The 25,528-nt window shown below is 43.5% G+C and overlaps 1 protein-coding gene across 3 annotated transcripts in view; it reads left to right on the forward strand.

Moving 5' to 3' along the window:
- Window positions 1-25,528, forward strand: part of LOC117446298 (sodium- and chloride-dependent GABA transporter 2-like) — a 54,161-nt gene that overhangs the window by 10,482 nt on the left and 18,151 nt on the right. For 2 of the 3 annotated variants that reach the window (XM_034082432.2, XM_034082431.2), the window contains exons 2-3: window positions 563-753; window positions 1,613-1,747. In XM_034082432.2, the coding sequence (XP_033938323.1) occupies window positions 564-753; window positions 1,613-1,747 (325 nt within the window). In that variant the 5' untranslated portion in view covers window position 563. Of the gene's footprint in view, window positions 1-562; window positions 754-1,612; window positions 1,748-25,528 lie in introns of those variants that run through there. The other variant, XM_071203125.1, reaches the window with a different exon arrangement.

Genomic DNA, 25,528 nt, shown 5'->3' on the forward strand with positions numbered 1-25,528 from the left:
ATACAGGCTTTAAATAATATTTTCTTTTAGTTTTTTTAGATACTTCATAATTAGCGTAACATTGCAGGAGTTGACATCACAACTCTCACGTTATGACCCTTAAATAACTGGTAAAGCTGTTTTGAGAATCTACGCATATAAAGCTAATGTAGTAGCACACATATGTTCCAGTCTATTTGCTCCCCTCCCACATTAAATCCAAGGCAGCAACACAAAAGCGACATTGATGGAAGAATTACCCTCCTGCCAAGCTGCACTGACCCTTTATTGACCTAATACAGAAAGACTGCTGGCATTGTCTAAATTATGAACATTAAAATACAGTCATTAAATTATGTCAATATTCCTGCTGTGGTTAGTGATTATTTTTGTTACGTTGCTTACCCGGTACTAAAAGTAAATTGAAATACTAAGAATGTGCTGTCCTAACCCTTTGCTACTTCAAAATAACAAATAAATGAGATTTCTTTTATAAATGTTTTCAAATTTAAAGTGAGAATCGTATTTCTGTCACTGAAAACCACTTAAACTATTTGTTGTTTTTTCCCTTGTCTTGTTACAGTATGATGAAAAAGCCTTACGAGCCAGAGGACAAGTTCAGGCTGGAGATGGCCACAGCCCAGCCTGGACCCCCAACCCTGACCCGAGGCGAGTGGTCGAACAAAATTGAGTTCCTTCTGGCTGTTGCAGGACAAATCGTAGGCTTAGGAAATGTGTGGAGGTTCCCTTACTTGTGCTACAAAAATGGAGGAGGTAAGTTTCATTGTAGTCAAAGAATTAAGGAACAACACTTCTACTTTCTTTAAAAGTACATACCCAGGATGTACTGTATAAAACACAAACTGTTAACAATACATATTTAAATTTGAAATATCCGACAGCAAGATCTTTATTTATTGCCATAATGTATGTCTGTGTTATAGTCAGAATCTCAATTTCCAAAAACGATTTAGCTTCTCATATTTTTGTAGTATTTGGATCGTTCTATGCAGCTTTCTCTGTCCACATTCATTCATATTCCTAATGCTGTCACCAAAGAAAAGGAAAGTTCACTTATCTCATAATCATGATTTACTCTCTCATAACAAGAAAAAGATCCCACCTTTCTCTCCCTGTGGGGAATGCAATGCGCTCCAGACATCCTTGAAGTGCCCTGTTTCATTGGGTGTGATAAAGTTAAACAAATCACACCTGGCCACTTCAAAAAAAGTATTTGTTCAGAAACTTGTACTTGTACAGTTGTACAGCAACCGAAAAAAAAACACAAAATAAAGACAAATCAAAAGAAACCTAAAGAAGAATTGTGTTGCATTTAGAAAAAAGACACTGTAATTGGTTAACATACATTTGAAAACTTTTACCAATTTGATAACACACCTGTGATTAAGACAAATACAGAAAACATATGCATATTCAGATGAGTTGTCCAAACATGAACACTGCAGAGGAAAGTCAAAGCTGATATAAATACCCTGACTGCTAAACTGATGAGCAGACGTTGAATGTTTTAGATATTTGATATCTTTCAAAACTCTTAGCGTGATTCTTGTGGGTTACCCTATGAGTTTGAACTTCAAACATCTTATGTGGTGTAACTTTCTGTTTCCCCAAGGCGTGTTCTTCATCCCCTACATCCTCTTCCTCTTCACCTGCGGCATCCCCCTGTTTCTCTTGGAGACGTCTCTCGGCCAGTACACCAAACAGGGAAGCATTACATGCTGGAGGAAAATCTGTCCGCTTTTTGAAGGTAAAGTTGGAGAATTACTATCAGAATCTCAATGTGAAATCAAATAAGTATTTTTAAAACATAAATATTTGTGTAAGTCAAAAAACGACATGGCTCTTCTATAGTTGCTGCAGTGAATTTAGGACAAAGCATTTGAAAAGCAATGTGACGGTTCAGACAACAATATCTGTCTATGTGCTAAGGATGTAATAAGATGCAACCTAATAAACTAATACAACTTTATTTATATAGCACCTTTCATGCAAGATGCAGCCCAAAGTGCGTTACAGAGTAAGACATGATACAAAATAAAGAGTGAGGAACATAATCAAAAACAAGTTATAAACAAACAGAAAAGTTATATCAGAACCATAAAACCATAAAACATGATCAATGATACAACTAAAATTACCCACAATTAAAAAGATAGGTATTTAATTCACTTAAAAAAAATCCAATGCAGTTTGGTGTTCTATTGCTCGACATGCTTATCTCGAAAATCACCAAAAATCAGTACTCAACAGGTAGAACTCTGTCCCAACACGGGGCCCAGCACTGAATGGGCCACACTTGGAGCAGAGACATCCAATCTGTAAAAACGGACAAAAGTGAGCGGTGAAGACCAGCTCGCTGCTGCACAAATGTCCTGGATGGAAACACCCTTGAACAAAGCCCAGGACGTAGCCAGGTCACGAGTAGAATGAGCACGCAGGCCCGTTGGTGCCTGCAAACCCTGACTCGTATAAGCCAGAGCTATCGCTTCCACAATCCAGTGGGAGAGTCGTTGCCTGGTAACGGGCTTGCCCTTATGAGGGCTAGCCCAGGATACAAAGAGTTGGTCATTGCATCGAAACTCTTTTGACCTGTCCATATAGGTGCGCAAGGCACGAACTGGGCACAGCAAATCCGGCCGCTGTTCTCTAGAAGAACACAACGGTGAAGGAAATGCCGCAAGGTCAATGGGGGTGCATGAGCCAACCACCTTGGGCACAAAAGCAGGGTTGGGCTTCAGCAACGCTCTTGTTTGTCCCGGGGCAAACTGAGTGCATGAAGGATGTACAGAGAGCGCATGAATGTCACTGACTCGCTTGGCAGATGCCAGAGCCAGCAACAACACTGTCTTCAGCGACAGGTGTTTCATGTCAACTTCTTCCAGAGGTTCAGATGGAGGTCGAGTGAGCCCATCTAAAACCACTGCCAAGTCCCATAAGGGCACCGGTGTCCTGGAAATAGGGAGGAGCCTGCGAGCCCCTTTCATAAAACGGCAGACCAAGGGATGTTGGCTAGCCGTCTTTCCCTCAAAACCCACGTGGCATGCAGCAATAACAGCCAGGTACACTTTAATCGTAGAGAAAGCTCTGTGTTTATCAATCAAGTCCAGAAATGACAAAATCACACCGACAGGACATTGAAAAGAGACATGTCCCTTTTGGAGGCACCACTCCTCAAACACCCTCCACTTACAGTCATAGAGAGACCTGGTGGAGGAAGCTCTTGCACTCTGAATAGTGTTTATCACCTTCTGAGGAAGCCCCACTGTACTCAAATTATACCACTCACGGGCCAGGCCCATAGTGCCAGGCGTTCCGGGTGTGGGTGAACAATCGCCCCCCCCCCCCCCCCCCCCCGCCTGAGACAGTATGTCCCTGCGTAACGGGAGCTCTTAAGGCATATATAGCATATATATATATATATATATATATACACACACAAAATAATTTTGCAGACCCTATCCCTCCGTAGTCTTTCAAGTAGGAGGAGAAATGCCAGCGTTCTCCTCCGGGTTTACAGGCACTGTGTCAATTATGTATATAGAATAATTATGATGATTTTTACCGCTAAAATACAGCAACACATCTTTGATTCATGTCGTTTATAACTGGGATATTACAATTATTATTAACTTTGTCTGTACAAAGTAGCCTGTCCAGGAAAGACGCTCCGCTTCTGAAACGCTCCTGAAACGGGCACAGTAGGGTATGACGCCGGAGGAGACCGGACCAAAACCGCGGCGCAGCCGTGACGCGACGCAGACGGCCCCGGTAGAATCGAGGGGTGAGAGGCATGGGTGTCGCCTGGGGTAAAGCCCCGGATGTTTTTTCTTTAGCCCCGGACAAATTCTCCCTCAATAATATAATACATTAACCATACTTTACCTAGAGGACGGGTTAGGGTTAAAAAACAACAACGGGCCATCTACGCGTGCCACCTGAGAGAAACATAGGATTTAGTAAAAACGATTGACCAATGCAGTGTTTTCTATAGGCCTAAAATAATAATAATAATAATAACAATAACAATAATAGCCTACCTTTCACCGAATATTGGCGAGCCATTTGGTCGAGCACGTCAACCCCCACTTTTGAGTGGTTGTAGTATTCCACAGTCTCTGGCTTTTTCTTTCTTTCTGTGGAGATGGCCACATGCTGGTGTTGCGTGCTGAGTATTGTCACGTTTCTCCTCGGCTTGCACTGGTAGACTGAGAGCACAATTTTCTCGCTCTTCAGCACCTTGGTGCTGAACAGCTCAGATCTCCCTTGCACAGAGGGTGGGAGCTCCCACTTGTTGCGCTTGATGGTTCCCACTAGGTGTTTTTGGTGAGAAGCGCTTTGGCGAGAGGGAGGGAGGTAAAGAAATTGTCTGTGGTTATATTTCTTCCCTTACCAACAAAGGGCTCCACCAGCCTCAGCACCACGGTCTCTCCTAGCTGTTGTGTTGCTGGCCTGCTGGCATCTTTTCCCAGGTAAGGGAAGTCATTCGGCATGTATTTGCTGTCAACGTCAGCTGCCAGCCAAAACTTGATGCCAAATTTGTCCGGCTTGTCGGGCATGTACTGTGTGAATGGACATCTTGATTTGGTCGGGAATAGCTGTTCATCCACAGTGATGTCGGACCCTGGCCTGTAGGACGCGATTGAATTTCCGACAAAACGATCCCACACCTTCCTCACGTGCGTAAACTTGTCGGTGGTCAACCGCCACCGGCGGGTCTCCTTTTTATCAAAGCGCAGGTAGCGCATGATTTCCCGAAACCTGTTCCTCGACAGTGTTGCGTTGAAGAACGTCTTGCCCCACTGCTCGGACCAGAAACTCTCCATCTCGATGTTCTTCCCACAATATGCACCTCTCTACATAGAGAGGCCTTCAGCTCCATAATAGAGACATCCCAGGTGGCTCTGTCTCACCGCGCTTCAGCAATTGTGCAATCACGGATTTCCTCCAACATTACATTATCACACAGACACATAAATGCTGTGAGTTTGTCAGTAATGTTGTGACGTGCGTGTGGTGTTGGGCCAGCAGACTCTGTGAGGATGTTCTGTATCTGCCGTCTCCCTGCGCCTCCACAAGGCTCCATGACCGTCCACACTGTGCCATTCTTTCACACACACATACGGGTTTTGGGCTGAGGGCAACACCGTACTTCCGGTATGCGCCATTTCACGCGAGGTGCAAGCAGAATATCATAGTCTATTGCCTTAATCAATATAGTCAACTCTAAAATACCACATATATGCATTGGCATGATAATATTATTGTGACAAGTGGGGTATTCACCTGGTGTTTCCAGAAGATAGACGTAGATGCTGCCAAAATCGACCGAAGGCCACTTTCGAGAGTCGTTTTTCCATACATCTGCAGGCAGTCTGTAAGGGCAATCGGACAACCCACACAGCTCTAGTTTACGCTGGTAACGACCTAGAGCACACCCCTCAAGTCCAGAGATGTAATCCGAAGACATGCAGCGATTTCTTCGGTCGTTAATTCAGAAAAAAAACTTAGTGCGGTCTGCCTGGCTATGTTAGCTAGCTGTTTATATTAGCACCACCAGGATATTAGCACCTCCAGGAAAATGGCGTATTTATATATATATCTATGGCGCGCGTTGCATTGTGGGTAGCTCGTGACGTCACTGTGTGTGAAAGAATCTTTCCCGATCTCTTGGGCTGGTGATGGCTCAGTGGCACACACTAAATAGGAGAGAGGAAAACACTACTTTAGACTAAAGTATATTTCATAAATGTTTATTTGATAATATTACATCCTCGAAAGGCAATGAAAAGATCATTAGTAAAAAGAAAAGGCATTATCTATATGCCTTGATATCTTATAGCCTACGATTTGTAGAAAAGTAGGCTATAGTCCTATTTTGTATATTAGTCGCCCTTGAAGAGCAGGTAAACATATACGGTACACGTTGCTATCAGTGTTGACTGTGTGTCAGGGGCAGACTGGGACTAAAAATCAGCTCTCGACTTCGGTACCGCTATAAATTGTCAACGAGGATATATTGTGTGTGTGTGTGTGTGTGTGTGTGTGTGTGTGTGTGTGTGTGTGTGTGTGTGTGTGTGTGTGTGTGTGTGTGTGTGTGTGTGTGTGTGTGTGTGTGTGTGTGTGTGTGTGTGTGTGTGTGTGTGTGTGTGTGTGTGTGTGTGTGTGTGTGTGTGTGTGTGTGTGTGTGTGTGTGTGTGTGTGTGTGTGTGTGTGTGTGTGTGTGTGTGTGTGTGTGTGTGTGTGTGTGTGTGTGTGTGTGTGTGTGTGTGTGTGTGTGTGTGTGTGTGTGTGTGTGTGTGTGTGTGTGTGTGTGACAGGAACACTGAATTGAGTGAGGAATAGCCTATGTTGTATATATCCCTATTTATTTGTATCATACCTTCTGCATGGGCTGGTACAGTAGGCTCATCTGCTCGGTCAGCTTCCGGGTGAGGGGGCATTCGTTCGACCAATTTACAATAGATAACATTAGAAACATTTTTAACAGGGGCCATACTAGTGTAAATAATGTTTGTTTTGGCAGTTATAACTGAATGTAATGTTTTCTACTTTTTTACATCTGGGAAGGCATTTGCAACACAAACAAGAACAAACAAACAAGTGAAATGAAGAATAAAATTGAAATTGTACAATATAATATTGTGGTGGTTCATCTTATAATTCAGTCTAGAGAATGCACCAGACAGCATCTAAGACCTGCAAACATCTACATTTTCTAGGGGAGGCCCCCCCCAAACCCTTCGTGCGTAATTTCATCCACGCGCATTTTTCAGGGAAATCTCTATTGGGCTCAGGGCCATCTGTAAATTAGCTTAGATGGCCGACAGGGACATCACTGCTTTCCATCCAGCATGTTTGGCCAGCAAAAGAGATAATTTCAACCGCAAACAGCAAGTGATGAGGGAAGCAGCAAGTGATGAAGGAAGCCGCAAGTGACGAGGGATTATTATTTCCTCCTTCCATCCATTTTTTATGTTTAATCTGATTACTACAGGCATGAGAATCACTCACCTTTCGGCGAAATTCGCCGTTTTGAATCCAAAATAGGTCGTTTGTGTGATTCATGTAGATCTGCAATAAAAATATTTTTGGGGTATGGGGGGGGGGTCATGGGACCCGGAGTAATCTGCGGCCGCGAGCTGTTATGTGCCATCATGACACGCATGGTGTTCTTTTTTTATATATTATAATGCAGCGCGAGCTGTGTGCTCGAGTCTTCCTGCCTGTCGGCTCTGCTGCTCCGCGATGATGGTCTAGCTTCAGCAGCCACATTAGCTACGGGTGCGTTCGTTAATATTAACTGTGCGGTCCGGAGTCACTGTGGCACAGACTGGACCGCTGGTGGACCGCTGGTGAACAGCTGTTAGAACGGGCCGTTCAGGTGTTCAGAGCTGAGCTCCCTGTCGGAGCGCAGAGCGTGATGTGCACTGAAAGGTTTTTCTGTCACAATATTATCGTTGAGCTAGCTAGCTAGCATACATTGTCACTATCTGCTAACTTTAGCTTTAGCCTTCGTTTTCTAATAGTTTTTTTTTCATAGGCGATAAACGGAGGTGGAGATCTTGTACTTGAGTAAAAGTAGAAGCACTCAGATATTTTACTAGAGTAAAAGTAGAAGTACTCAGATCTTGTACTTGATTAAAAGTAGAAGTACTCAGATCTTGTACTTGATTAAAAGCAGAAATGCTCAGATCTTGTACTTGAGTAAAAGTAGAAGTACTCAGGTCTTGTACTTGAGTAAAAGTAGAAGTACCAGAGTGTAGGAATAGGAATATTCTGTTAGTAAAAGTACTGCATTCAAAATGTTCCTCAAGTAAAAGTAGAAAAGTATTCTCATCAAAATATAGTGAAAGTAGCGACAGTAAAAGTAGTCGTTGTGCAGATTGGTCCATTTCAGAATAATATATATGATATGTTTTATAATGATTGATCATGAAAGTGTTCTCAATGCTGGTAAAGGTGCAGCTAGTTTGAATGAATTTGTATACTGCAGGGTAGCTTGTGGATTTACTCCAGGTGGAACTAAAGTCTGATTCAACACTTGATTAGATTTCACATCATTCATCCAGATCTGTGAAGTAACTAAAGGTATTAAATACATGTAGTGGAGTAAAAGTACACCATTTACCTATGAACTGTAGAGGAGAAGAACAAAAAAGTAGCAAAATACTTAAATAAAGTACAAGTATCTCAAAATTGTACCCAAGTATAGTACTTGAGTTTATGAATTTAGTTTACTTTACACCAGATGCCATAAAGATAGAAAGACTCAGCCTTGCACAGAGGCATGACAATAGATTTTCAAAATGCTCAACAGTGCTGCCAAAATTATAAACTGACTGCTACACAATTAAAATAAATGCTTTTATATATTTCTATTAGATGTGACTCTTTACCAACACTGCTGCTTTCGTTGTTTTGACTGCTAAAATCCTCTGTTATTCCTCATTTTAAAGCCGATATTCCGTGGGGTCGGGGGGCTCGGGTCCTTGTCACCTTTTCCATACCTGATGAGTTTGCATCCCTGATAATACTTAGTAAGGAGGTCATAATATTTTTGACTCATGGCTGTAGTTAAGTTTCTCCAGCTCTCCCCAGGTTGGCAAAAAAATGCATCTCGAAATGCATAAGATTGATGCTTTAAAATATGGAATATTCAAAATGTTCTTCCGGGGGAGCATGCCCCCGGACCCCCCTGAAGGGATAATATCCTTCTCACCTTTTTCACCCCTGACCCGTTTTCATGCCTGTTACTAACAACTTCTAATAATTTGACATAGTTTATGATTTAATTGGAAAATGAAGTGTTTTTAAATAATAAACCCGTTTCTGATTATGATTCTTTGATTTTTTTTTGACATATGGGTGTTGAGAGATGTATCCATATCTCTTAATATTGCTCTCAAAGTGCACAAGAAAAAAAAAACATGTTCTTACTCAATATCAAGCCACAGTTATTGCTTTTATTTGAAATCGTATAATTTCGGACTTTTGTTGCCGTCTGTGAGGAAAATAAATGGGGCTCAGAGCCTCAGGATACTGAAATCTGTATTTTTTTAAATCTTTTTTTCCTTCTAATTTGTTATTCTTTTCAAAATAACACACTGTTATTTTCTCACCAATAACACTCAATTATCCTTGCTTTTATTTATTGGTTTAATTCCATAATCTCGGGCTTTTTTGGCGTCCGTCAGGAACTGAATTTCAAAATAAAAATAACCGGAAACAGACGTAGGCATTTCGAGCGATTACCCAAGATCCTCAGCTATGGTTTTAAGCTCGTTTATTTGATGTTTTAGCCGCAATGCATGCTGGGATTTGGTGTTTATATGATATGAAATCCGGAAAACATTTTAAAAGAATAAAATAATACTTAATTCCGAGTGTTCTTGCTTTTGTCTTTGAAAGTCATCACATAACGGCATTGTAATACACGGTTCGGCTGCATTGTATTTTACAGATCTGCCGTAGTTCTTTATTTATAGAGCCCTGATGAGAAGACCTTTGGAAAAACTGAGAAAATGCCGCCGAAACTGAATACTTGACGTGGATCATAAATATATTCAACAATTAAACAACATCTTCAATTTCTCTTCACACAATACGTCTCCTTGCAGTATCAACACTAATTCGGTTGACTTTTACATTTGATCTAATTCACAGATATTTACACCATAACGGTGCACAGCTGATATAAAAGGACTGTAGTTTTTAAAGATATTACTGATTTTCTTTGAATGTAAGAATGTAAATACTGAGTCTGAAATAGTATAGCAATATGCTGTAAAATTATGTGAAAGCATGAATAAAACGTGTCCTACACTAATAATACAAAGTTATTATGGCTGTGTGTACCTTGTGTGCACCGCCTAGTGGTTAAAGCACGTTATTGAATTATTGTTTTTATGTGTTATAATATAACACATAAAAATGTACTCTTAATATTTTTTTCATCGAATATTATTTGAATACAAATATGAAGAGTACATACTTTCATAGGGGGAAAGTAGAAGGTCTGTGATATAAATATAGAATATAAAAAATCAAGAAGATACTATAAGTGATCTCTACAATAAAACAGTTTAGTGCAGGATGTACAAAGATATTAATAGGAGGAGGTGCAAAACAGAAAAACGAATTAACCTTTATTTAAACATTAAATAACAGATTAAGGTCTTCTTAATAAGAAAAAAACTTTGGGGGTATCTATCTACAGATAAATATTAAGCCTGACAAAGTACTTAACGTCTAATATATTGCTTTCCTGCAATGTTAACTATGTTGAAGCACTTATTTTAACTGATATTATACATATGAATTATACTCTTATGTATGTAGATAGAATAAGAAATGTGCAGAATATGAATATGTTTAATGGTGGAGGTACACACATATTGATAGATGTCTGTAATGCACTGTTGAGGAACCTGTGACCCAAGTGTTTCTTTCATTGCATAACTACACCATAGTTGTGTATATGATATGTCAATAAACCTTTGAAAATCTTGAAAGGGATGTGCAAAATAGCCATAATATACAGTCTTTAATTAACTATTAGTAGAGAATAACGAGTAATGAATATACTTTATTACTCGTTTCCATTCATGTCAATTGCAGATACATGTTTAGTCTTCTCAAGCACCAACTATCAAATATCTCTCCTGATTGTTGGCACTTGACAATCACCTTACCTGAATTTTACTCAGGTCACGTGTAACTAAAGTCTGATTTAAGGGTTGTTTATATTTCACATAATTAATCAGAATCTGCAAAGTAACTCAAATAAATGCAGTGGAGTAAAAATACCAGGTTAACCTCTGAATTGTCGTGGAGTAGAATTACAAAGTAACAATGAGCTGTCATGTGAGTATATATTAATGCTGCGCATTATGGACACAAGCGATTTTCACCCATTTATTAATTATATGTTTTACATTTGATAACTTCCTCTCTGAAGAACCAGCACCTTACCGTGGTAGAGAGGTTTGTGTGCCCTGATGAACCTGGGGGCTGTGTTGTCTGGAACCTTGTGTTCCTGGTAGGGTCTCCCATGGCAAATTGGTCTCAGGCAAGGGGCCAGACTAAGATTGGTTCAAAGACCTCATGAAAGAAACAACAAGAAGTGAGGATACCCGGCCCGGAGGAAGCCCGGGGTCCCCTTCTGGAGCCAGGCCCAGAAGGAGGACTCGTCGGCGAGCGTCTGGTGGCCGGGCTTGCCACGGAGCCCGGCCGGGCCCAGCCCGAAAAGGCAACGTGGGCAACACCTCCGCTTCTCCGTCCCGCGGGCCCACCACCTACGGGAAACATCGATGGGGTCGGGTGCGCTGCCAGAAGGGTGGCAGTGAAAGCGGAGGGTCTCGACGGACCAGACCCGGGCGGCAGAAGCTGGCTTTGGGGACGTGGAACGTCACCTCTCTGGGGGGGAAGGAGCCGGAGCTTGTGCGGGAGGTGGAGCGGTACCAGTTGGATCTGGTTGGGCTCACCTCTACGCACAGCGTCGGCTCTGGAACCTTACTTCTGGATAGGGGTTGGACTCTATTCTTCTCCGGAGTTGCTCAAGGTGTGAGGCGCCGGGCGGGTGTGGGGATACTCACAAGTCCCCGGTTAGGTGCTTCGTTGTTGGAGTTTACCCCAGTGGACGAGAGGGTCGCCTCCCTACGCCTGCGGGTTATGGGGGGGAAAACTCTGACTGTTGTGTGTGCTTATGCACCCAACAGCAGTTCAGAGTATTCGGCCTTCTTGGAGACCCTGGAAAGAGTCCTGTATGGGGCTCCTGAAGGGGACTCCTTAGTCTTGCTGGGAGACTTCAACGCACATGTGGGCAATGATGGAGACACTTGGAGGGGCGTGATTGGGAGGAACGGCCCCCCTGATCTGAACCGGAGTGGTGGTTTGTTACTGGACTTCTGTGCTAGTCATGGATTGGCCATAACAAACACCATGTTCGAACATAAGGATGCTCATAAGTGTACGTGGTACCAGAGCACCCTAGGCAGAAGGTCCATGATCGATTTCGTTATCGTATCATCGGACCTGAGGCCGTATGTTTTGGACACTCGGGTAAAGAGAGGGGCGGAGTTGTCAACTGATCACCATCTGGTGGTGAGTTGGGTCGAGTGGCGGGGGAAGCCTCTGGATAGACCTGGTAAGCCCAAACGTGTAGTTCGGGTGAACTGGGAACGTCTGGAGGAGGCCCAAGTTCAGGAGGCCTTCAACTCACACCTCCGGCGGAGCTTTTCGGGCATTCCTGTGGAGGTTGGGGACATTGAACCAGAGTGGTCGGTGTTCAAAGCCTCTATTACCGAAGCCGCGGTGGGGAGCTGTGGTCTCAAGGTCCTAGGTGCCTCAAGGGGCGGTAACCCTCGAACCTCCTGGTGGACACCGGTGGTCAGGGAAGCCGTCCGACTGAAGAAGGAGGCCTTCAGGGATTTGTTATCCCGGGGGACTCCCGAGGCAGTTGCAAGGTACCGACAGGCCCGAAGGGCAGCAGCCTCATCCGTGGCCGAGGCAAAGCAGCGGGTGTGGGAGAAGTTCGGAGAAGACATGGAGAAGGACTTTCGGGCGGCACCAAAGTTGTTCTGGAAAACTGTCCGACACCTCAGGAGGGGGAAGCAGGGAACCATCCAAGCTGTGTACAGTAAGGATGGGACGTTGTTGACCTCAACTGATGGAGTGTTGGGGCGTTGGAAGGAACACTTTGAGGAACTCCTGAACCCGACAACTCCGCCCTCTATGTTAGAGGCAGAGCTGGAGTATGACGGGGGATCAACACCAATCTCCCGGTGGGAGGTCACTGAGGTCGTTAAACAACTCCACAGTGGCAAAGCCCCGGGGTGGATGAGATCCGCCCGGAAATGCTGAAGGCTCTGGGTGTTGAGGGACTGTCATGGTTGACACGTCTCATCAACGTTGCGTGGAAGTCGGAAACAGTGCCGAAGGAGTGGCAGACCGGGGTGGTGGTCCCCCTTTTCAAAAAGGGGGATCAGAGGGGGTGTGCCAATTACAGAGGCATCACACTACTCAGCCTCCCCGGGAAAGTTTACTCCAAGGTACTTGAAAGGAGGGTCAGGCCGATTGTCGAACCTCAGATTGAGGAGGAACAATGCGGATTCCGTCCTGGTCGTGGAACGACGGATCAGCTTTTTACTCTCGCAAGGATCCTGGAGGGGGCCTGGGAGTACGCTTATCCGGTCTACATGTGTTTTGTAGACTTGGAGAAGGCGTATGACCGGGTTCCCAGGGAGTTACTGTGGGAGGTGCTGCGGGAGTATGGGGTGAGGGGGTCTCTACTCAGGGCCATCCAATCTCTGTACTCCCAAAGCGAGAGCTGTGTCCGGGTCCTCGGCAGTAAGTCGGACCCATTTCCGGTGAGGGTTGGCCTCCGCCAGGGCTGCGCTTTGTCACCAATCCTGTTTGTAATATACATGGATCGGATTTCGAGGCGTAGTCGTGGGGGGGGGGGGTCTGCAGTTCGGTGGAGTAAGGATTGCACCACTGCTTTTTGCAGATGATGTGGTTCTGATGGCTTCATCGGTCTGCGACCTTCAGCACTCACTGGATCGGTTCGCAACCGAGTGTGAAGCGGCTGGGATGAGGATCAGCACCTCCAAATCTGAGGCCATGGTTCTCAGCAGGAAACCGATGGACTGTCCACTCCAAGTAGGGAATGAGTCCTTACCCCAAGTGAAGGAGTTCAAGTATCTCGGGGTCTTGTTCTCGAGTGAGGGAACAATGGAGCGTGAGATGGGCCGGAGAATCGGAGCAGCGGGAGCGGTATTGCAGTCGCTTTACCGCACCGTTGTGACGAAAAGGGAGCTGAGTCAGAAGGCAAAGCTCTCTGTCTACCGGGCCATTTTCGTTCCTACCCTCACCTATGGTCATGAAGGATGGGTCATGACCGAAAGAACGAGATCGCGGATACAAGCGGCCGAGATGGGTTTCCTCCGCCGGGTGGCTGGTGTCTCCCTTAGAGATAAGGTGAGAAGTTCGGTCATCAGGGAGGGACTCGGAGTTGAGCCGCTCCTCCTTCGCGTCGAAAGAAGCCAGTTGAGGTGGTTCGGGCACCTAGTTAGGATGCCACCTGGGCGCCTCCCTAGGGAGGTGTTCCAGGCACGTCCAGCTGGGAAGAGACCAAGGGGTAGACCTAGGACCAGGTGGAGGGATTATATCTCTTCGCTGGCCTGGGAGCGCCTTGGGATCCCCCAGTCAGAGCTGGTTGATGTCGCCAGGGAAAAGAAAGTTTGGGGCTCTCTGCTGGAACTGCTACCCCCGCGACCCGACCACGGATAAGCGGGAGAAGATGGATGGATGGATGGATGGACATTTGATAACAACAATGTGTTTAATACTGGCAACTTCTAATTGTGGGAAAAACGAAAAATGTCAGTAGAGACGTCCCATAGAACATTTTGCGAAACACAATAGCCAGCATGTGTAGTTCTGGGGGGGGCGTTCGATTCCAGTTTTGGATAGTCTGGCATGGTTTCGTTCCATTTCACACAGCTGTTTGACGCTCTACGTAACCTTACGGGGACTGTAGTCCTAAACGATAGCTGGGGATTATGGGTAGTGTAGTGTCTTCGGCCATCCTAAACTCAGAAATGTTGACAATCGCAATGATGCTCGAAATGTCCCTTATAGGCCTACGTCTGTTTCCGGTTATTTTTATTTGGAAATTCAGTTCCTGACGGACGCCAAAAAAGCCCGAGATTATGGAATTAAACCAATAAATAAAAGCAAGGATAATTGTGTGTTATTGGTGAGTAAATAACAGTGTGTTATTTTGAAAAGAATAAAGAATTAGAAGGAAAAAAATATTTAAAAATACAGATTTCCGTATTCTGAGGCTCTGAGCCCCATTTATTGTCTGAGCCCCATTTCTTTTCCTCACAGACGGCAACAAAAGTCCGAAATTATACGATTTAAAATAAAAGCAATAATTGTGGCTTGATATTGAGTAAGAACATGTTTTTATGAACCACACAGCTTCCGGTCTCCCACGACCCGACCGGAGAAAAAGACGTGCTGCAGGCAGTATAAATACATTGCTTTTAAAATCGTGCTGTGCAACACGAAAAAAAGGGGCAAATCGTGTTGGTGAACACGAATAAATAGATTAAAAATCGTGTTGGTGAACACGAAATGCCGTGAGACTGGGTTGTCCCACAACATAGTCCATTCACTTCCACGTTAACTTCCAACCGTTGCATTTTCATTTCCAACACAGCTATCTTCTGTATAAGTTTGTGGAAGTCATCTGTAGAGAACGGAGGCATTTTGCTACCGACTAGCTTAAGCTAAATAGCATGCAGTAGCCTACCAGGCTTTAGCTGTTGCTAGGCCACGCTACTGTAAGACTGAGGTCGTCGTAAAAATGTTGAAATATGGCTGAAAACCTCCGTCTATTTACGAAGATGAACTGTCCCAGTGATAAGTTAATGTCCAGGAGTCGCTGCTCGAAGTTTTCAGAGAATAAGGCTGTGGCCCCACGAGGACGAAAACGGCTAAACGCATAGGATTAACGCAAACGCAATCGCAAACGGCTTCCGTCCACATGCAATAATTATCCGGATAGTGTCTGCCCACACGAGACCGCTCCGTTTAGCTCCAACCGCTGGAGAAGCTGCAGTACATATGCAGGAGCCTGTACGTGGCGCTGTAACTTCCTCCACAAAAGCAGCGAAGAAGCATGGTTGTCATGGTTGCCCTTCTGTTTATTCTCCGCGGTGGGGGCCGAGGGAACCGGGCAGAGTTTTTCGCCAGTCAGCGTGTATTAAAGTTGAAATCTTCCGGACAAAATTATAAAAGTGCCGGTCAAAGGTCTTCTTTGTTATTTATTGAGCTTTAAAACAAATGAATAACGACTCTATATAATATAATGATAAAATACACGGAGCCTCTCTTTTTCCTCCCTCTCTTCGGACAGCGCCAGTGTCTGTCTCATGCAGCAGCTCATCCAGTAATCAGTGACCCGGCCGACTGTAAACATAAACATATTTATAACTAGTTTAGGGAGTTTGAGAGGTAATTAAAATAGCTAAGGGTGATGATCTGACTTGAAGTGTGTGTTTTGCTGCAGAGGGAGGAGCTGCAGGTGAGCAGAGCTGCGTGTCTCCGTCCTGTCAGATTAGACTTCACTCGCGAGAGAAAGATAAATAATCTGAATTCAGGGTGCAGTTTACTTTGACGTGGGGGTGAGCAGCAGAGGTGGGGAGAGGCGGGGCTATTGCCTCATCATTATTGCTGTAGATGTTGCACAAACAACTGTAGCATGGTCAATAGCGTCCGGAGCACGATAGCAACTCTGCGATCCGCCATTGTTGTTGTTGTTGGTGGCGAAACACTTCAGCACTGGCGCGGGGTAAGCGGAGGTGAGCAGAAGAGGTGGGGAGAGGCGGGGCTATTGCGCAATCACTATCAGTGATCTGAAAATGTCCGTATAGGGCGCACACACGGAGCTGTTTGACCCCCCAGAGAGTGGCGTATGCATTTCTATCCACCTTGGGACCCGTTGTCGTTTCCTCAGTCGTTTAGTGCCATATTCGGTCGTCCTCGTGTGGCCGAACGGTCTATATGACACTAAACAGTAACGCAAACGACCGAATTCGTCCTCGTGGGGCCGCAGCCTAAGAATAGGAAAATCAGCATAAAAAGTAAGCAGAGGCAGGAGCAAGCAGAAAAGCGTCTGCACTGTAAGAAAGATAAGATACACACTCAGAGCTGGTGATTACTTTCCTGCATTTCAATGGACAGCATATAAAAAGGACACGTGAGCTGCATTGCTTAAGAGATCCTCACATTAGGGTGACCAGATGTCCCGCTTTGCGCGGGACTGCACAGCATTTTCACGACTTTTGGTGCGTCCCGCAAATTGAGACGATGTCCCGCATATTTCATTTTGATTGGCTAAAACGCTTTTCTTTAAAATCAAGATTCATCCAATGGCTGTTGAGAAAGCAGGGAAGGCTATCATCAGGGGGCTGTGTTTGCTGTCAATCAAACTGTAACACACGGCGGCCGGCGGGTGCTGGTCAAGTGTTAACCAATGAGAGTAACTCACTCACACACACCCCCCCCACCCCGCCAAACAACAACAACGAACGCAGGCGACGCAGCAGGTTATGGAAAATGGAGGAAACTGAAACTACAGCTAAGAAGAAAAGAAGATGCACATACAACAAAGACTGGGAAGACACTTACCCGTGGGTGCAGCCAGTGCAGGGCGACTCTCAGAGAGTTTTTTGCAATCTTTGCAAGAGTCATTTTTAAATTTCACATGGCAGTGAATACGATGTCAAAAGACACAGAGAATGCGATTCTCACAAGAAACGTGTCGCTTAAAAAGAGACATCCCACTCTATGGAGACATTCCTACTCAAACCAAAAAATGATGGTCACTCAGACAAGGTAACAGCAGCAGAAATAACCAGTGTTTACCATACAGTGCAACACTCCCATTCATACCGGTCAAATGACTGGTAACAAGTTAGTGCCGACCATTTTTCCAGACTCTGAGATAGTAAAGAAAATGTCATGTGGTCGTACACAAGCAGCGTCCATAATAACAGATGTGCTTGCCCCTGCCTCTGTGGAGAGTTGTTTGACAGAGTCAAAGACACCTGTGGTTCTAGGTGACAAAATAGCCCACACACTCTGTGGGGGGGCCCACCTTCTGTTGCTGTGATGGACAAAACTGAAAGCTATTTTATTTTATGTATTATGTTTCTGTTCCCTCCTGGCCAGTGTTGGTTTTATTTTATCTATTAATTTATGTTGTGCCTACTTGTACAGGTAATACACTAGTTGCATTAAGAAGATGCATTTCTAAACACTTGAAGTGAATAATGCCTGCTGCCTTAGTTTACTTTTCTTTATTAAAAAACTGCATTTTGACTTCACTTTCTGCTCTGTTGTTATATATTTGTTACGTTTTTTTTTCCGGGGGTTGCTGTTGAGAGGGTGTCCCACATTGTCCCACACAACCATACTCCTTGTCCCACATTTAGTTTGTTGGGATCTGGTCACCCTACCTCACATGCTATCTCTTTTACAAAATAAGTGTCCAGTCAACAACAAAACATCAGTGATCGTATAGTGGTAGTATATTTTTCACAAGCAATGTGAAACATTAAACTTATACAAACTGGTGTACAAAACTCACATACCTGCGTTGATCTCCTGGAGTGTCTCTACTCTTTCTTCTCCACATCTCTAGTCCACCATCAGAGATTGCAAACATTTCAGAAACAGCTAGAGGTAGGAGACAAACAACTTGTTCGCTGGCCATGTCAAAAACCTCCCTGCTTTGATCAAGACTTTAGCCTTTAGCCCCTCTAGCAAAGGGACTGGAAAGCAAGCTTTGAAAATGCAGTACCATCTACATGCTGTCATGTTCCAGACACTGCTCTCAACCACTCAGGGCCTGCATAAATACCTGCAAAAAGAAACAATTGACTTGGTGCAGGCAGTAGATTACAAAACAGCAGTTGAGAACACACTGAAAAGTTACCGAAGTAACAAGAAAGCACATGAGGTCTGACAAGACCAAGGCCCTGTGCAATGATCTTGATATTCCCGAAACTGTGACTCAGAGGAAGAAGCGTAGAAACATGGAAGACTTTGTAGTCGAAGCATCATGTGGAGCAATGTGAAACATTAAACATAAATAAACTGGTGTACAAAACTCACATACCTGCATTTCAATGGACAACATAAAAGGACACGTGAGCTGGGTTCTGGTGCTCAGATTAGCTATTGATGATCACATTGATAAATCATATAAAACAAATAGACAATCACACAAAAACATGTTGCTGTGACTGTGAGCATTAAACAATTAACATTACAAACACAACAGTACGTTATTGTCCTTATAAAATAAAAACATACATTTTGTCCACCGAGATAATACAGGCGAACCGTGCCTATCACAACTGGACCTTCTGTAGATACACACACCCCCCCGCCGCCGCCCCCCCACCCCCCCCCTTCCGCGGCATTATAATGTCCGTCTTTTCACCGAATTTTCGTCTTGAAAAGGGTACTCACAACAATTCCGCAACAATTTCATCTTCACCTGTTGCAGTTTTCATTTCAACGTTGAAAACAATAAAACCTTCTAGAGTACCCTGGAACCGAGGGAAACTCTGAAAGAATACGCCCATTGGCTACAAATCAATATATGATTGGTTGATGAAACTGTCAGTCCAAACGTACGCTCTCGTTCAGAGCAACGGCCAGGGCATTCGATCAAGGATGTAGAATACCTTGGTTGAAGGATATTCTACCCAGAGACCCAGAACAAGATCTGATTAGTTGCTTTCTTTTCTAACACAAAACCACTGAAATGCATAGTGCATGGACCGAGAAGGACAAACAAATCAACGTAACACTGTAATATTACAGATCAACAACACAGATACCATTCTCATTTATTCATTTTATTTATATAATTAAATCGATTTTTTTGTTTGTTTTATCTGAGTGTTCCAGGGTATTCTCTGAATACCTTGAAGGCCCTGACGGTTCGCCACTGCCCTCAATAGATCCTCAGAATCTGCCACAATCCATTGCCGTAAGAAAGCTAATGCAGGCACACGTTTGTGACACCAGATGGCGCAATTGTGTATGTGCGTGTGGGGAGTCTTGCAGTAGAAAATTCGACTGTAGCACCGCCACTGTGGGCTAAGCCCAGGCGACGCCCCTGCTGAGAGGCTTGTTGTGGAACAAACAGCTCCGTTAGTGCAGCTAGCTAACCAGATGCTAACAATACGGTCCCTGCTGCTGGCACCAGTCTCTCTCTCTCTCTCTCTCTCTCTCTCTCTCTCTCTCTCTCTCTCTCTCTCTCTCTCTCTCTCTCTCTCTCTCTCTCTCTCTCTCTCACTAAATGCGTTATTTCCACACACACACACACACACACACACAGAGCCGAGTTTGAATGACACAAGCACACTTTTATTTCCATGCAACTCTCTGATTGGTCTGGTGTCTTGCCTCTGTTGCATTCACTGAATTGTCCGGGGCTACAGAATTGTAGCCAACAATGTGGAATGCATTGGCTACATATTACACAGATTATGCACAGCGGGAGCAGCAATAACCGTCAAATAATAATTCAGACAGGGGAGCTCCACACCCCCTGCCTGCCGCTAGGGGGTGCTGCAACGCCCTCAGCACACCCCTTCCCGCGTCCATGGCAGAAACCCTCCTTTTTACTCAGCGGTCCAGACATAGACATCAAACAGCAAAACATATTCAGTGTGCAGTTCCTTTGGCATTAGGGCAGGGATATCTAGATACTTTCCAAGGTTTTACATAATGAATTGTGCTACTTTTAAAGCAAGCAACGATGTTTTCAAATCTGTAATCAAAGAGGTCCGCAAAAACGCTATCGACCAATCAGATTGCTTGATTTGACTTGTCAGTTTTATAAATATATTTACATTTCTTCCGTTACAAAACAAACTTACAAAGCATAAGATGGAAACATTTAAGATTAACTTCGACCTCCGGGGGGGTCTTACTATGGAGGAGTGGATTGAGGAGTGCCTATCTCCAGGGGGAAAAAGCACCTAAACAACGACATGCAGACAGGGACGTGCACAGACATTTGGAGGGGCTATTGCTCTAAACTGGAAAAAGGGCCTCCCCCCGAAAAAAAAAAAAACACAAGACCTTTTGAAAATTGTAACTTGTTTTTAACTTGTAAAGGAAACCAAACGATTATTACATCAACTAAATTGAACAGTAATTCACATCTCATAACAAAATAAGCTAAGGTGACTACTTGCATTCGGTGACTTGATTTTTGGTTTTGTGGTCCATATCTCATTAACATATCTAATGTTAGTAACTATTAAAGACAAAATGGGGACAATTCTGTTCTAATGTAGTTTGACCATTGTAACTGCTGTGCAGACATACTGATAAAATAGGGCATCTTACCTTTTAATAAACTCACTAATTAATTAAACCAGTTCAATACGCCTTATTCTTATCATTCTTTAGGGGCGCAGTAACGGTAAGGTATCTAATTACTTATTTATTTAGTATTCCATAACTTAGTAACAGAGATGGTCAAACTAAAGTGGTAGAGACATGGCAGAAATCCTACAATGAAGCGGGACATTGAACTATTCACCCGTGAGAGGACGATCAAGAAAAGAGAGCAATTAGGGACACTAAGGTCCAAAAGATTAAACCTTGCATTATCATTAAGAGAGACAAAAAACATTTTGTTGAGCAGGGTTTTGTGCATGATCTGTTTGATTTTTATTGGGGTAAAATCGATCTGTGTGCTGATGTGGAAACCGCATGGTCTTATTTTTATCTTGCTTTTATGGAGATCATTGATAGACATGCACCCCTGCGTAAATTTAGAATAAAGCGAAGAGACAATCATTGGTTTTCTGCTGAGCTGTCTAGTCTCCTTCATGAGAGAAACAAGGCCTGGGCAAAGGCTAGGCAATCAGGCTCAGAGGTAGAGTGGCTGCGTTTTAGGCAGCTAAGGAATAGCTTCACTTCAAATGTCAAAAGTGCAAAGTCGAAGTACTATTTGTCAGTTACCACAGAAAACCTGAATAATCCTAGGAAATTTTGGAAAGCAATAAAATCGATATCCACCGGTTAGATCCGTAATGAGCTACCTCCGTGCCTTACCACAGCATCTGGCACTATATCGGACAGGGCTACTATGCTAAATTGCTTTAATGAGCATTTTGTGTCCTGCGGTTCTATGTTTGATTCTGTGACTAACTCTGCTTCTGTGAACACCCCAATCCGTGACTCTGAACAATGTGGTCTGGAAAACCCTTTCAGTTTTACTCCTTTTACTGTCAATGTTGTTCATGAAGCATTATCTAAGCTAGATCCTAGGAAACCGGCTGGCCCGGACAACTTAGAACCTTTCTTTTTAAAGATAGCTGCAGATTTTATTGTTCCACCTCTTCTCTTTTTAACCTCTCCCTCAGCACAAATACAATTCCAAAAGTATGGAAGTCTGCTTATGTCTTGCCTTTACTGAAAGGAGGGGAGGCAACTATTTTAACGGTTTAGGTGATAATGTGGATGAAGCTACTTTACATTTTTATGCGGATGATACTGTGATGTATTGTGCAGGTCCCTCCATTAAAGAGGCTGTTGTTCAATTACAGGCTGTTTTTAACACTATTCAGACTCAGCTCTCTGAATTAAAGCTTCTTTTAAATGTGGATAAAACCAAGGTAATGCTCTTTTCAAAAGCAAAAAAGACACCAGAGCCTGTTTTTGATATTGTAACGTATACGCAAGGAACAAAACTTGAAGTTGTTGCCTGTTACAAATACCTTGGTATCTGGCTTGATGATTGTCTTACTTTTACACTTCAGGTCACTATCTGCTTAAAAAGCTGAGGGTTAGGCTAGGTTTCTTCTACAGGAACAAGTCCTGTTTCTTATTTGAAGCCAGGAAAAGGCTAGTCACTGTGACCTTTTTACCTGTGCTGGACTATGGTGATTTGATATATATGAATGCACCTGCCCATTGCCTGGAAAAGTTAGATGCTGCGTATCACAGTGCTCTGAGATTTGTTACTAACTGTAAAGCACTTACTCATCACTGTACCCTGTATGCCAAGGCAGGTCTGCCTTCACTAACTGTACGGAGGCTCAATCATTGGTACATGTTCATTTATAAAGCCATGTTGGGTAAACTACCTTTTTATATCTGCTCTCTGATCTCTCGACGAATTGAAAGTACGTATTGCCTGAGATCTCATGATGTTGTTTTATTAAATGTGCCAAGTGCTAGGACTGTCTTAGGGAAGAAAGCTTTTAGTTGTGCAGCTCCACTAACTTGGAACAGTCTGCAAACCTGTTTAAAACTGAGCACTTTGGTTCCCCTGCATCATTTTAAAACTCGGCTGGGTGACATGCTGTTTGATACTCATGGTACCTGTCATTGTAAATAGAGTTTTGTAAACTGTACCCTGTACATTATGTTGTATGTCATCCTTATTGTTGTTCTGTTGTTTTTATGTTACATGTGTAACTAATGTCCTGCAGGTCACCCTTGAAAAAGAGATCTTTTGATCTCAAGGGGTTAAATAAAGGCTACAAAAAAACAAGAGCGAGCGACCCCATTGAGGGAGTTTACAGATGAAAAGACACAGAAAGACAGAAGCACAATAACAAAGGCTATATTTAGGTGATTTTTTGTAAATAACCGACGGTGTCAAGAGGAAGTAAAGTCCCCTGGTGTGTCCCTTATACCCTAACTGCCACGAGACAACTCAAAATCAAGTTTCCAAAATCCGACACTGATGCCCCGGTCACACGAGGACGAAAACGGTCGTTTGCGTTACTGTTTAGTGTCATATAGACCGTTCGGCCACACGAGGAAGACCGAATACGGCACTAAACGACTGTGGAAACGATAACGGGTCCCAAGGTGGATAGAACGGCATACGCAACGCTCTTGGGGGGTCCAACGACTCCGTGTGTATGCCCTATACGATCATTTTCTGATAATGATGAGGCAATAGCCCCGTCTCTCCCCACCTCTGCTGCTCACAGCCTCACCCCCGCGTCAAAGTAAACTGCACACTGAATTAAGATTATTTATCTTTCTCTCGATATGGACCCAAACGCGAGTGAAGTCTAATCTGACAGGACGGAGACACCTCTCAAACTACCTAAACTAGTTATAAATATGTTTATTTCTACTGTCGGCCGGGTCACTCATTACTGGATCAGCTGCTGCATGAAACAGACACTGGCGCTGTCCAAAGAGAGGGAGGAAAAAGAGAGGCTCCGTGTATTTTATTATTATATTATATGGAGTCGTTATTCATTTGTTTTAAAGCTCAATAAATAACAAAGAAGACCTTTGACCGGCACTTTTATAATTTTGTCGGAAGATTTAAACTTTAATACACGTTGACTGGCGAAAAACTCTGCCTGGTTCCCTCGGCCCTCACCGCGGAGAATAAACAGAAGGGCAACCATGACAACCATGCTTCTTCGCTGCCTTTGTGGAGGAAGTTACAGCGCCACGTACAGGCTCCTGCATATGTACTGCAGCTTCTCCAGCGGTTGGAGCTAAACGGAGCTGTCTCATGTGGACAGACACTATCCGGATGACTATTGCGTTTGGCCGTTGTCGTAACTCTTCTATTATACGGCTCTGGGATGACCCAGCCATATAATAGAAGAGTTATGACAACGGAAGTCCAAAAACGGTTATCGTCACGTGGTTCATGTAGACGAGGATCGTTCCCCGGAAGTTCATGGCGGGCAATGTGAATGCAATGATAACAGGAGATAGAACTACGATGTTTGGTAATTATTAGTGAATAAAGGTTTTGATTTGCAATATTTATACAACAAATCGATATGTGTATGTATTTACATAAATATGTTTTAAAAAATAAAATAGAATTTGCTAATATTAAGTGATAATATTAGGATTAGTGTGAACAACTAGTTTAAATGTTACTAACAGTGCCTTGGTTAAAGAGCCTGTTGTTGTTGTTGTTGTTTATTTATAGCTTTGAATTCTTTAAAACCAATATTATCTTCTTAAACTTGTATGGTAGTCAGGAGCATCACTTTCTAATGTTTATTGATATATTTAGAGGGAGGGGATCTAAAGTAATGCTTTAAAATTCAGATTAGATTAATTTCTACCATTTTCTTAAATTCATGGTAGTTTCAGTAATCCCATGGTAATTGAGGACACAAGTTATCTAAATGACTAATGTCATCTTTATGGCTTTCAGAAAGGACAGGAGACCGAAAGGTGACTATCAAAGGACTAGCAGCAGCAGTATGATGATGATAATGTTAAATGTGTTGTTTTAGGAACATCCATTGCAAATACATGGAATTCAATAAACATTGAATAGCATATCATGCAGTTTGTCTGTGCCTTTTCCTCCGTGTTGTCCTGGTTTGCTGTGCTGCCTCCTAGTCGCCACCATGGTTTGCTGTGCTGCCTGGGGATGCTCCAATCGCTCCGAGAAAGGAGTACGAATGTACGGCTTCCCCACTGACACAGAGCGGAGGAAGCAGGAGCAATTTCACGACCAACAGCAAAAAAATATGTGATTTATATACAAACACTGCATTTGCACTTTTTCACAAAACGAAAACCACACCATTGGGAAAGCTTAATGTTTTGTTTGAAACAAAAAAAAACAGGGAAAGGCTTGAAAAACACAGAGTTGAGACTCAGGGTGCAGGGTTAGGGTCTCAGTGCAGGTATTCAGGCTCCATTGAATCCCCCTCTGGTTCTTGTGCTGAAAGAGGGAGTAACAGACAGGAGAAAGGGTTATACACACCTATATAGCACACCTATTGGATGGGAAATTGCCTTGGGGAGATAAGGTGTGGTCTCTGTTCCCAACTGAAGTTCTGGAACTTTATTATTTGTGAGTTTAACAAAGTATGACAAATGGCATCAGTAACAGATGTGATATGAATTTCTATAAAGTTGTCTCACATTCTTGGTCATATTTTATATACAGTATGTAATGAGTATAACATGTCCAGTA

Source organism: Pseudochaenichthys georgianus, chromosome 5 (genome assembly GCF_902827115.2).
Source record: "Pseudochaenichthys georgianus chromosome 5, fPseGeo1.2, whole genome shotgun sequence".
Taxonomy (NCBI): Eukaryota; Metazoa; Chordata; class Actinopteri; order Perciformes; family Channichthyidae; genus Pseudochaenichthys; species Pseudochaenichthys georgianus.